The 14,892-nt window shown below is 33.4% G+C and overlaps 1 protein-coding gene across 3 annotated transcripts in view; it reads right to left on the bottom strand.

Moving 5' to 3' along the window:
- Positions 1-6,363: 6,363 nt before the first annotated feature.
- The window catches only part of LOC128861721 (protein vein-like), a 38,341-nt gene continuing 29,812 nt past the window's right edge, over positions 6,364-14,892 (bottom strand). The window contains exon 5 of one of the 3 annotated variants that reach the window (XM_054100065.1): positions 6,364-6,738. In XM_054100065.1, coding sequence (XP_053956040.1) covers positions 6,632-6,738 — 107 coding nt within the window. In that variant the 3' untranslated portion in view covers positions 6,364-6,631. Of the gene's footprint in view, positions 6,739-12,983; positions 14,179-14,892 lie in introns of those variants that run through there. The other 2 variants (XM_054100066.1, XM_054100067.1) reach the window with 2 other exon arrangements.

Genomic DNA, 14,892 nt, shown 5'->3' with positions numbered 1-14,892 from the left:
GTAGTGCACCAACTTTGTTCCTAAAACGAAAAACCGATGTAATTTTAAAGCACGCTTACATATGTATATAGAGGTTAAGGTTATCCTAGAGTTAACATCAAAAGATAATCTATATGTTTTAGACTTCGATACCCATCATAACCTAATAAATTCAGAGTCAGGCAGCTGTTGAATGTATACATTAGATATCTGCTTAATTTGTCAGCTTGTTTCTATTGCTTTTGTGGTGAAGTTGTAAGAAGCCTTGTGAGAGATTTCAATATTTTAACTCAATCGTAAATACAAGAGACAGATTCGAAAACGAACACAAATGGATGCGATGAATATCAAACTAAGAAAGCCGTTCTATTGCTTCTTGCAAGTCAGGAAGAGAAGGAAAAGAATTTGATTGCGCCGGACTCGCATTCTATTCAACTAAAATTTGCATTGCAAAAATGTCAACAAGAGTTCGAAATGCATAAAAAGCTGCAAATGTTTCACCATTCTCAAGTTTTAGTTTGGTCAACATTAGCTTCATCGAAGCTAAGTAAGTCCGAGCTGTAAGTAGATATAGCCTCGTTAACCTCGTAATATGTAAACGTGCTATTAGGCGATACTTTACAACCGTTTCTTAGAAATCTCATCTCACCTTAAAAGCTCTAGTTGGCAGCTAATAAATAAACGGTTCACTAGACAGGGCTAGTTTACTGGGGCGGCAGCCCTTGGTCGGGAAAAACCCGAGTCATTCCGGTAACGTAGAACCGGCTGACATGGGCAACTAATATTCACCGATGGTTCCAAAGCGAGTTACACTTCCTTTGCTGTCGTGAAAGATAATGGCGAGCCTATATCGTATGGACTACTACTTCCGTTTTGCTCAATTTTCACCGCTGAAGCAGCAGCAGTTCTCTACGCTAAGTATTCGTCAAGATCCAAGAGGAAATACATCATATGCACAGACCCTATTTTCTGGCCATAAACAACTATAATAACTCAAATCACAGTATTGTAACCTTAAGAAATATCCTGATTTCTCACCCTCATAAAATCAGAATCATGTGGGCACCAGGACATTCATGCATCAACGTCAACACAATCGCTGATGTACTGCCAAGGATGTGAGCATTACTCCTACTACCACTAGTACTACTACTAGCTTCTATGAAATCCTTCGATTAGAGATGTCTGAGGATATGCATTTAGTTGGATACGCAGATGACATTGCAGCTGTTATAATCGCTCGAAACACTGACGAAGCCAAAAGGAAGGTAAATCAAGAGATGATCCGAGTGCAGAAATGGCTAGAAGCCCATGGATTAAAGCTGGCCACAGAGAAAACAGAGCTAATCCTTCTAAGTAGTAGATATACAAGTACTCGATGTCACTTGATCGACAAAAATAGTGGTCAAATATCTAGGAGTGCAATTAGAGACAAGGCTCACTTACTGGGCGCACATAAATCATGCTGCCACAAGAGCTGCCAAAGTAAGCGGCAAGTTGAGTAAGCACATGGCAAACCTTTGAACTCAGAGCAAGCGAAAACTTTTAATGGACACGATGAACTCGATTCTTTTATACGGATGCGAAATGCAGATTCGACGGTGGAAAACTCTGCAATCTGTGCAAAGCATCTGCGCTCTCAGAGTGGCTTCTTCATACAGAACAGTATTTGAAGCAGCTGTTTTAGGTTTCAGCGGAAGCATCCCTATAGATATTCTAGCAGGCATAAATCTTAGGAATCCCAGCACCACACTTCTCCGAAATTAGAGTTCAAACGCTCATACTTTGGCAGGCAAGATGGAACTCTAAACGGTACGACAGATGGAAAGCGAGACTAATACCCGATCTAAAAAAGTGGGTAGAAAGAAATCACTATGAGGTTAACTATTACCACATTCAGTTTATGTCCGCACATGGGTCCTTTCGCAAGTATTTGTGGCGAATGGGAAAAGTGCATATATGGAGATACTGAGTATGATGATGCGGAGAACACCTTCTTTAAAAGCGAGAGGTGAAACATAGAGAGAACAGGTCTGCAACGAGCTATCGGTGTATTTCCACCTGAAGAAATAATCAAGAAAATGATCATGGGCGAAGAAAAATGGAATGCCGCGCAAATTTCGTGGAGGACAGTATCCGAAAAAAGAGGCGTGACTTATGCTCTGGACGCGGGGCGAGTAAGTAAGTGTCCTTCCTGTTTTGGCCCTCTACCTCGAAGCAATGCGGAAGCAGTCCCGGGGTGAAACGAACAAACCAAGAGAAGGGGAGGGATATTTTTAGTGGAATCACCACACACGTAGTAGCGACGGTTACTATATGGTGCCAAGGCATTTTTAACCCAACCTTACCGCTCAAAAAAAAAAAAACACTACCACATCAAATCTTATAGAGCAGCAGAGGCAAACCAAACTAGTAACAAACTGGGTTCACTATAGCCCTCACTACTCCAGGATTAATCCTAATCGTACTAAATCAAGTTATCTTTCAACGCTTCGATCTAATTATATTACGCCATACACTCACAGTGCAATCATTAATGCATATCTACTAAAGGGTTTTCCAATAAGAGGTGTTATTTTGATATTCAAAGAAAAATGCTATTTTTTAATATAAATGATCGGAGGTTTATTTCATTATAAAGAGGAAGGTATGCCGTTAATAGTGGAAAATAACATCAGGCAATGAACCACCACGACCACGCTTACAGGACAATATCCTTTTCATGAAATTTTCCATTAACGAATTGCAAAGTGGCTGTCCTATGTCCTCGATTGCCTCACGAATTCCATCTTTGAGGTCTTGAATCGTCACCGAGCTGTTGGCGTAGACCTTCTCTTTCACGTGGCCCCAAAGAAAAAAAGCAAAGGTGTTAAATCACAAGACCTCGGTGGCCAATGGTGATCACCTCTTCCAGAGATAACACGGACCGAAAATTTTTCCCGTAAAAGATCAATGGTTTCGTTGCTTGTGTGGTACGTAGCGGTTGAAAATAAACGTTGTCCAGATAAATACCATCCAATTCCGGCTATAAAAAATTTTTAATCATCTCTCGATAGCGCAATCCTATTCAAAATAACACCTGTTATTGGAAAGTCCTTTAAAAGGGAGGCAACCAAGCTTGTGTCCGTTTTGTAATACTTCAGTTAGTATCCTGCACTTATTAGCCTTTTGAACTGGACCAGATGGATAAAGACATCAGAATTTTGACGGCCATGATACACTATCTTCTACGACGTATGTAAACCAGCAATTCTTCACCAGCCAGCTGAATGCCTCCGTTGCTAGCGCTGCGCTATCTTTTGGTTTATTGAGAAATAAAAATAAAAAAATAAATAAATAAATGCTGCCGCAGGGCAGCATAAATGTCACATTATGACGAGCAAATCAAACGCTATAAGCAGAGAATCTGGATAGTAAGTAATCAAATACGTTTTTGTATTTACTTTAAACTTTTATTGATATTTTAAATATTTGTATTTGTATTTTAATTTTATAAATATATAATTAAGTCAAATAAAATGAAGATGGAATTTCAACACATTAAAAAGCTCCTGCTAAACATACGAGTACATACACAAGCCGATAGTTACATACCTTAATTCGATTTCAATGATAATCTATTTATATTAGGATAATTATTATTAAAATATAATTTTTTTTAATTAAATTAATAACGGGTGATGACAAAAAATGAGATTTTTTTAAGAAAGTGAGATTTGTTTCCTCACATAAAATTTACAATAAAATTATTTCCTAGTGGTATAACATGAAGAAAAATTAATGTGATCCTTCCCTTGGAAGGAAGCCTTCGAGTGAGCGCTGGACCGCATTTTTGTTCAATTCACGAATACAGTCTGTGTCAGTAAAAAGGAACCGCGATTATTCATGAAGTATAAAAGATATATATTTAAATGTTTTTCTACAATACATGAAAGTATGCACAAAACGACGAGTCGCAATTACTCAATAAGCCGTGTAGTCTTCTTCGTTGTCGAGTACAGCCTGGCATCTTTTGGCATGCTTTGAACCAGCTTTTCTGCGTGGCTCGTCGACAAAGAGGACCAGATTTTGCGAACTTGAGGCATGAGTTGCTTTAAACCAAGGATTGGTTTTCCGGCAAGATGCGTTTTCATAATTTCCCACACATTTTCAATAGGGTCGGCGTCTGGGGACTGGGAAGGCAAGTCCATTACTGTGACGCCATTTTCTTCTCTGCCATAGAAATACCGCTTCAAAACGCTTCGCGTACTTCTCACTCATTTTTGCTTGGTTGCGTTTACAGGAAAGTTTCGAACGACACTAATCTGAGTTAGCACTGGCGTCGTAGCCCTTGAGTGAGACTATTCTTATTCTTCTTCTTCTTAATTGGCGCGATAACCGCTTACGCGATTTTGGCCGAGTTTAATAAACCGCGCCAGTCGTTTCTTTCTTCTCGTGCTAACCGGCATCAGTTGGACACACCAAGTGAAGCCAAGTCCTTCTCCACTTCATCTTTCCAACGCGGAGGAGGCCGTCCTCTTACTCTGCTACCACCAGCTTGTACCTCTCGAATACTTTCAGAGCCGAAGCGGTTGTATCCATTCGGACGATATGACTCAGCCAACGTAGCCGCTGGATCTTTATTCGCTACGCTATGTCTATGCCGTCGTAAAGCTCATACAGCTCATCGTTTCATTCGCCGATGCCAACGTGCATTACGCTGCAAAAACCAGAACGAAATATATCTTGCAGTTAGAAGCTGAAAAACCGGTCTTTTCTTCTGACGCAGACTGGACAAATTCGTTTTTTCAGTGCTTCACAATTTTTAGTGCGTATTAGGACGACGCTTTGTTAAGCCAGAATACATAGTTGCCATCCGAATGGTACATTTTAAGGAACTGAATCAAGATTTCGCCAAACATTCCATTTATAATACTTCTTGGTTCACCGCAAGGTCTTGAAATTCCTTTCTCGAATATCGTCAAGCAGATCATTCACTACCTTTGGTTCAATTTATGCTTGAATTGCAATTTCACAGTGGAGCCACATTTGAAAACGCCATTCAAACATTTAAATTTTCTGAAAGCACAATATTTGTGGCATCCAAAATGTATAATTTTTTCTTGAAATTTCCGCATTTCGACTTTATTTTCGATATTCGCTCTACGGAGAATTCCGGTGACCGGAAGTTTGCTTAACCTTTTGCAAATGCAACTCTGGTAGAAATTCGTTTCTGCAGCAGCGTAGCGTTGCTCATGCCTGCCTTGTTGCTGAGTTTCCGCTTGAGGTTGAATAGTCTTCGTTTAGATATGGCCATTGTATGATACAAAAACAGAAGTAAAAACACTCTTCTTCTTCCTATGTTTTGACAGGCACCCTTGGTTTGAGATTGACAGGTGGTGAAGTGTGAGATGGTGTGAGTGCTTGACCTTTTAGCCTGAGCCTATTGGCGGGGATTTTATGTCAAATCGGAATTTTTATGGTAATATTAAAAATAATAGAAAACAAATGCAAAATAATATCTTTGACTTGAAAAATTTACAATAACAAATATTTTTAATATATTGCTTAGCTTTAATAATTCTCCTTTATTAAGAAATATCTGAATTTTTACGTCAGTTAGGCTTTTTGATACGATTTTCTATGAAATGTAGTCATTTTTTATGCAACTTTTTTATGCGATTTTCTATGAAATTTAATAATTTTTGTGCAACTTTTTAATGTGATTTTCAATGAAATTTAATCATTTTTTATGCAACTTTTTTATGCGATTTTCTATGAAATTTAATCATTTTTTATGCAACTCTTTTATGCGATTTTCTATGAAAATTAATAATTTTTTATGCAACTTTTTTATGCGATTTTCTACGAAATTTAATCATTTCTTATCCACCGTTTTTTTTTGCGATTTTCTATGAAATTTAATAATTTTTTTTGCAACTAAGTTACAGAAAAGAACGTTTTGGAAACAGATGATCTCAGCTGTGTGAATTTTTTGACAACCAGCTGAGCGTGTTTTTACTTACGGTTCTGCGTTAGTTTTGTATTTTGGTAGTTTAACAAATTGAAATAGTTTAACAAAAGTCTACGTTTTTTCTCATCACCCGTTATATCAAAGTAATATTTATAGCATTTTTATTATTAAATTACAGCTTTGGTTCTTTGGCTTTATTTTTAATGTCTATGGTTAAGCTTACAAATATGTATGAATTCATAAAATGAATGTAATTTGAAAGATTTACTTAAATTACAGAATTTATTTGGAAGAAAAAATAAATTTTATAATTGTCAATTGTTACAAAAAATATTACTACTAAAAATATCGTTTAGCTAATCATATAAATATCTTATAATTAATGGCTGGAATCACTTAGTGTTTTTAAAAGCACTTACAAACTTTAATTTATAAACATTAATCACAAACATTATTTGTTGTTGTATACATTCATATAAATTTATTGTATAGTGTCTTTATGAATATTCGTTTTTTTTTTCAAATGGATTTATATGTGTTTTCCCAAATGTATAATTCTCGAAGCAAAGCGTCTTTATAAATGTATTTTTATGTATTTTTGTTCATAATAATCATAGCATTTTTCGTTTGTGCGCACATTTTTAACTCTTTTAGATGAAAATTTAGCAATCCATTGCGAAACTACTTCCATCATCAGTCTCAACTATTCTGCGACTTGTTGGCTCCTTCTTTTGGTGTGCTCATCGGCATTGATTCCGTATACGAATTGGGATCATCGGCAATGTAGCCCACCTTGAAGGTTATATCTGTGTGAAATGAAAAAAATTTTTGTTTATAAACAAGAAAATATTTGTACTATATTTGCATGTGCATTGTTCATCAATTATCGTATATGGGGGGGAGGGGGCTTCACACCGAGCACGTTGCTTCGTTGCTTGGTAGTTTTACGTATATTTTGTTTTTGTAAATTCAAAGAAAGCGCCTGAGCGCCAAGCAACGAAGCGTCGCGATGGCAAGCTTGCTAAATTGATCGCTAGTTGGCAAAATAACAATCAGCTTTTTGACAATTGGCATTTGACGGCCAGGCGAGAAGTTAAATTGGAAAATAACAAAAAGTGAAGTGAAAAAAGTAGTCATTTTGTTGTCAAAATGGTGTGGGTTTGAACGGAAAATGCACTCTTAGATGAATTTTATACAAATAATTGTGCTTTACAAATTTCTTTACTTTTATTCAAAGTAAATTGTTCGTTTTAAATTATGCTTGCCTATAATGGAATCGCTATAAATCAGCTGATGAGAAAGAGGACTACCAGACTATCAGAAATTATAAATAAATTTGCCGCACTGCCAACTAAGAAACCGCTAAAGTAACGCAATTGGTGTGAGTACCCCTATCGTATGCGACGTACTTTTATGGTAAAGTGTCGAAAATTAAAAAGTATGTGGTTGTGAGTGTAAAAAATATGCTAATTCGTTCATCAGTAGTACTTTATGTTTTCTTTGTTAATTAAAGAAGAATTAAATTTTAATTTTAAATACTACCAAATAAGTAGTTGGGAGTTTTAAAAATAGGTTAAGTAATAAATAAAAAATAAAAAATTAAAAAAAAAAATTTAATGCTTCCTGTGTTAATTAAAGGAAGAATAAAACTTATTAAAAATAAAAAAAAAAATAAAAAAATGATTTTATATTAGTTTTCTTTTGCTAATTATTAAATTTAAATAAAAAATTAAGAAAAAAATTAAAAAAAAATTTAGTTTTTCTTTGTGAATTAAAGGAACAATTAAGTTTTTTTTATTTTTTAACACTACAAAATAAGTGGTTGGGAGTTTTAAAAATATGTTAACAAAAAATTAAAAAAGAAAAATTAAAAAAAAAAATTAAAATTGACTAGCAAAAATTAAAATTTTTTTTTTTTCGTTTGTTAATTAAAGCAACATTTAATTTTTATTTTATTTTTTAACTCTACAAAATACATATGTGGTTGGGATGATTGGGAGTTTTAAAAATAAAAAATAAAACGATTTTAATTTTCCTTTGCTAATTATTAATTTTAAACAAAAAAATTAAGAAAAAAATTAAAAAAAAATTAAAATTTTCCTTTGTTAATTAAAGAAGAATTATTTAAAATTTTTTATTTTTTAACGCTACAAATTATGTGGTTGAGAGTTTTAAAAATATGTTAACAAAAAAAAAAGTTATAAAAAATTAAAAAAAAAATAATAATTTTTTTTTTTAATTTTCGTTTTTCTTTTGTTAATTAAAGGAAGAATTAAGTTTTTTTATTTTTTAACACTACAAAATATGTGGTTGGGAGTTTTAAAAATATTAAAAAAAAAATAAAAAAAGATTTTAATTTTCCTTTGCTAATTATTAATTGAAAAAAAAGGAAGAAAAATATTTAAAAAAAAATTAATTTTTTCTTTGTTAATTAAAGTAACAATTAAGTTTTTTTTATGTTTTAATACCACAAAATATGTGGTTGGGAGTTTTAAAAATATTAAAAACAAATAAAAAAATAGAAAAAAGGCAGAAGATTAACTATTAAAACTAATTTCTCTTGTCCGATTAATTTTAGATGAATCTACAAGGACTTGTGATGATCATCTCAAGGGTCTTCTGGAGAAACGGGCTCCACACAAACAGCGATCACTTTTACAATTATTATTTTTTTTCTGAAATTTTGCTAAAGTCAAGTCGAAACCTGATGTATTAATGCTATGTCTTATTTTTGTAAAATAAGGAAATTGACTAGCAAAACAAAATTATTGAAAATCATAATTTTTTCGGACCTCCGACTACACTGAACCCCTTAATTGCGCGCAGATTTTTGAAGACTTCTCTAAAAAAGATTGTGCAAAAAACCCTGGGTGAAAAACCAGGGATTAAGGGGTTATATATTTTGTGTTGGACTAAAAAATCGAAACCGTGGAAGCGCGCGACCTTATCCATAAATGAAGTGCACGCAAAACTTTATACGCGATTATCTTGAAGTCGTGTTTTTTGAAAATTACCGTCGCGGTGATCATTATTTATCAAAAATTATTTGACCGTCTTGCATAAACTTTTTTTTTAATTTTTCGAATTACAACCTCGTGAATCGGAACGGTTATAAATACATATTTGCATAGTTCGCTGGAATAATTTTTTTTTTTAATTTTTCAACCCTTGAAAAATCGTTCTTTTTTATGAAAAGCGGTTTTCATAACGAGAAACATTTTTTTTGGGTTAATAAACCGTTCAGATTCACTTAAAAACATTTTTCTACAATAATTCTTTTGATTTCAGTTGAGCTGCTCATGCGCTACCGTGATCACCGCAAGCCTCTTCTAAAAAACGGCGTTTCGGGGGAGCGGCGATATCAACAATAAATAATAACATTTTTTTTTAAATAAAAACACCAAAATGTATTCTTCGAGAGTTACCCTTCAGTATGATATATGCCACATTTGAATAAAAGTTCTAAAACATATTTAAAAAAAATTTTGACAATCGTCCATTTTTTTGGGTTCACAAGGTATACTGTGGGCAAAAAGTAAGGTGAATTTATTTGTCAAACTTTGCGGGATTAAAATTTCGCTCTAGTTATTTTTCAGTTCATTATCAGTAATATATTTACGCTTGTGTTTACCAAACGACCAAGAGTGCATTTTTCGATTTTTACAATGTCTGATTTGATTGAGCAGAGAAGTGTCATCAAATTTTGTTTACGGAATGAAATTTCGACTGCGGAAACGTTTAGCATGTTGCAGAAGGCATTTGGTGATTCGACCATGTCGCAGAAAAATGTTTATAAGTGGTACAAAGACTTCAAAGAGGGTCGAGAAGACAGATGACCAACACGTCAATAAAGTGAAGGAGTTAGTGCTCAAAAATCGTCGGTTGACTGTTAAAGACCTTACTGATATGATCGGAATATCAGAAGGATCTGTGAAAACCATTTTGAAAGACCATTTGGGCCTACGAAAAGTCAAATCTCGTTTGGTACCGAAAACTCTCAATTTCTTGGAAAAAAGTCGTCGCGTTGATGTGTGTGAAACAATGCTTTCAGACTATCAGGACAAGCTCAAATGCACCATTACGGAAGATGAGACTTGGATTTATGCTTTCGACCCTGAAACAACCGACCAATCAAGCGAATATCGTGCTAAAGGCGAGGCCAGACCGAAAAGAGCACGTCAAAGTCGTTCAAAAATAAAGGCCATGATGACAGTTTTTCTCGATTTTCGTGATGTAGTGCACTATGAATTCTTTCCACCTGGCCAAACTGTTAATAAGGAATATTATTTGAGCGTTATGCGTCGTTTACGTGAGGCAATTCGTCTAAAAAGACCAGAATTATGGGGCAACAACTCTTGGTTTTTGCATCACGATAATGCACCGTCTCACACTGCACTCGTTCTTCGTGACCATTTCGCCAAAAATTCCACGCATATCGTTCCGCAACCACCGTATTCGCCTGATTTGGCTCCGTGTGACTTCTGGCTATTCCCAAAACTCAAGAGACCACTCCGTGGAACGCGTTTCGAGTCGATTGAGGAGAAAAGCTGAATCGAAAAAGGTGCTGATGGCTATACCGGAAATGGACTATTTGGCATGTTTCGGGGATTGGAGAAATCGTTGGCATAAGTGTATTTCATCGAGAGGGGATTATTTTGAAGGGGATGAAATTGATTTACAAGAATAAATAAAGATTTTTCATTTTACAACCAAATTCACCTTAATTTTTGCCCACAGGTATATAACCCCTTAAAATGAATGAGTTTTTCGACTTAAAATCTATGATATTTCACTTATCACTTAAATACTATTGGGTATAGTCACAATATAGAGTCGAATCTAAAACTAAATATGAATTTTATTGGCACTATATTTTTTTTTTGTCTTTTTGATGAATCGTCTCATAACTCAGAATACAAATTATGTTAAATTTCGTTTAGTTTTAGCAGAAAATTATTATTTTATTACGATAAATATGATTAGCGCAAAAATGTGTTACAAGTAAACAAAAACAAAAAAATGTGTTACAAGTTTGCAAAAATTTATTAAGCACAACACAACAACACGAATGCAGAAACATAACCACAACAAACACGGAAACAATACAATACATAACATAATGCACATACAAAAATAAATACAATAACAAAAAAAAAAAATTAAAAAAAACACAATGCTTACCTCAAATACGATTGTCTTTTGGGAATTTGGCAAAACAACTATGAGTAGAATTGAAATAATTTTAGAGAAATAAATGAAAAAATAAATAAAAAACTTGTTTTCAATTTAATGTTTTGAATTTCGGTATATTTTTATTTTTTTGTTTGTTTTTCAATCGTAGTTTTTTCATGTTTCTTGACCGTTAAAACTAAAAACTAAAATCACTTAAATAATACAAAATAAAAATAATTATTTTCAATTTTTTAGTCATTATCAGCAAACATTATAAACCGTAGTTGTATTTATTTTAATATAGTTTAGTTACCTAAGCTAATTACAACTATTTAGTTATACTTAGAAAAATATATATAATTAGCTTGAAAATTAAAAAATAACCATAATTTACAAAAAGTTTATTTTTAGACTCTATTCTATTTATTATTGATAGAAACGACGACATTTTGCGTGATTGTTCCTTTGAGTTATTGAAATGTTTCTGATGAAGTTTTGCTTTTAATATTTTTTTATTGCAAAAACAATATATATATATATATATATATCTTCATTTATTTATATTGAAATTAAATTATTACTTTAAATATGTTTTGCGCTAAATATTATCAATTTACAAAAGTGTATTATGACGTATTTTCGTTTTACTAAATACAATAAATTAATTACAAAATTACAAATATTTGGTATACGTTTTATTTCTGTTCTAAAATATTATAAGCATTACGCACTAAAGTGGTCCACTCAATTTGAATTTCAATTGCTTTTACAAAGAGCACACAGTGTGTGTGAAAATAATGCGCAAAAAAAAAAAAAAAATGTTTTCAATTAAAAAGGACATTTTTAGAGTGGACATAAAATCGTTAAGCATCAGTGAAAATAGTTTTCTGCTTTCGAAGTGTTTTTTCGTAAGTAACCTAATGCTGGATATATGAGAGAATGCGCAACGTAAAAAGCTAGGCGGCATGCAGCAAAATGCCGTTGCAGCGACAGTTACACTTTGAAGTGTGAATAAATTAAGTAAAATTTTAAAATTTGAGTTAAGACTTGACTCTGTTGTATATGCATATATGTATAAGGTGGCGCATAATTAATCATCCTTTTTTTGCACATGCACCCACAAAGAGTGACTGTTTGGTGCGGTTTATGAGGCCGGTCAGGCAGTTACTGTGAATAGTGTTCGCTATCGTGATGAGATAACGAACTTTTTATGACCCGAATTGGAAGATGTGAATGTGGACGATATGTGGTTTCAACTCGACGGTGCCACTTGTCACATAGCTAATGAAACAATGGCTCTTTTGCGCGAAAAATTTGATGGCCGAATAATCTCACGTCGCGGCGATGTCAATTGGCCTCCAAGATCATGTGATTTGACACCGTTGGACTTTTTTCTTTGTAGTTATTTGAAAGAAAAGGTGTACGTCGATAAGCCAGCAACCATTCAAGAGCTAAAGGTTGAGATAATTCGGCACATTAACGGCATAGAACCTCAATTATGTCTCAGCGTCATCGAAAAATTGGACCATCGGATGGAGATGTGCCACCGAGATCGCGGCGGCTATTTGGCCGATATTTTGTTCCATATGTAATTGAGCCATACCAATATTATCATAATAAAGACAAATGACAATAATTTCCTAAAAAAATTTTATTTTATTTAAAATCAACACCGACCCTTGAAACTTAACCACCCTTTATGTATACATACAATTGGCGCGTACACCCTTTTTGGGTGTTTGGCCGAGCTCCTCCTCGTATTTGTGGTGTGCGCCTTGATGTTGTTCCACAAAGCGAGGGACCTAGAGTTTCAAGCCGACTCCGAACGGCAGATATTTTCTTTTATGAGGAGCTTTTTCATGTTAGAAATCCGCGCGGAGGCGTGCTATTGCCTGCCGAGAGGCGGCCGCTATTAGCAAAAACTTTTTCTTCACTTGGTGTTTCACCGAGATTCGAACCCACGTTCTCTCTCTGAATTCCGTATGCTAGTCACGCACCAACGCCTTCGGCTACGGCGGCCGTCATCTTCCATAGGGTGATTGATTTTCCGCCACCTTGTACAAAGATCGCCCAATTTATATTCTTCATATTTCCAGCATTAAGTTGTTTGTTGTCAACTAAATTCAACACATTTTATCATAACATTTTTACTAAAATTTTTTTTGTTTGCTTTCCTTTTTTTGTTTTTCAATATATTCGTGATGTGAGTCGATTTTTTTGCTTAAACTTAGCACAGAAAACCAGTTCTAAATTTATTTATTTACAATTTAAATACAATTTAAAATATTTGTTTCTACGCGGATGTGAAAATATGTTTTTAAAATTAGTTGTTTGACTTTTAAATTAAACTCAATATTAAAATTATAAAACTAAAAGAAATAACACAAAAAAGTTAATTTATTTAATTAAAGTAAGCAGGAAACTTTTAGTTTAGAAATCATTTTGATTAAATACTGTTGTCTAAGTCGGCGGGTTGCCAAGTGCAAAACCGATACGCTCAAAAGCGAAAATTTTCAAAAATTTTAATTAACATAATTTATAATAATTTTGTTTTTTAATAATTTCTATAATTTCTATGATCGCAAACATCGTTCTATTTCGTGGAGTTTTTGGTCTTCTATATTGCGCTCGCTCTTTATCGGAATAGCCATCAAAATATAAAATTATTAAAATCAAATTTAATTCATTGTTAAACGGCATATTTTGCTTAATTGAAAAAAAAATTAAATTTACGTGTAAATATTCTCAGCAGCATAACTGACTATCGCTCAACCCACTACTGTTCGAGATTACATTTATTTTGTACGTCTGTATGCAGGTTACCAGCTTGCCACAAACCGTCCTCTCTTCAGTCACATTTTCAGGTTAACAATTAATTTTTGTTTTTTTCATTAAATTTGTCAGCAAATTTTAAACAAATAAAATTAATATTTTAATCAAATTTAAAAAGAAATCACTAAATGTTATACATCTTAACAAAGTATGAAAAAGAACAAAAACAAAAAAAAAAAAACGAAACAGAAATCAAACTATTAATAGTGGTAGGTATTTGGCCGTAGATTGCAACAAAAAATCTGTGAAAAAAAAATTAAATCATAATAAGTTAATTATTGATTTGCTGTGTGTGTATGTTGCAAATGAAATTTGAGTACAAATTATAATATTTGAAAATTCAGAAGTAATCGTTAAACAAACTAAACAACTAAGGTAAGTGAGTATTCTACTGGTACTATGACTAAGCGCACGGAGCGTAGACACGTGCTCCGTGGCAGTGAAAGTGAAGAGTGGAAAATTAAATTAGAAGCTAAATCAAACGATTTCTAAAGATATTAGAAAAAAGCTGCCAAACTACCCAAATACCAAATACCAAACCACAAACAATAAAAATGTAGTAGTGCATCTACAGCCAAAGTGTTAATTGAATATAATAAACAAAAAACTACTTAGTAAAATGAAAAACTTCAAAATGCTTTCAATAAAATAAATAATGTAAGAAAAATGGTTTTTAAAGCGAAACATTATATTCGTATATAAAAAAGTATTTTGCCCACAAATCCTGAGGTTTGTAGATAAAGAATGAATTTTGCCCCCAAATCCTGAGGTTTGTAGACAAAAACTATATTTTCAGCCATATAAAATCCGTAAGAGAGTAACGCAAATGAAATATGATTTTCGGAAAAACTGCTTTTCATTAGTAGAACACTTATGCATCAAGGCGCATTTATTGCAGATGGTGGCACTAGGCCAACAACAATGTTTTGTACGTTTGATTGTCACGTCAAAGTGTT

This window comes from Anastrepha ludens, chromosome 4 (genome assembly GCF_028408465.1).
Source record: "Anastrepha ludens isolate Willacy chromosome 4, idAnaLude1.1, whole genome shotgun sequence".
Taxonomy (NCBI): Eukaryota; Metazoa; Arthropoda; class Insecta; order Diptera; family Tephritidae; genus Anastrepha; species Anastrepha ludens.
Note: the sequence above shows the minus strand (reverse complement) of the source record. Positions and strands in the feature narration are given on the sequence as shown.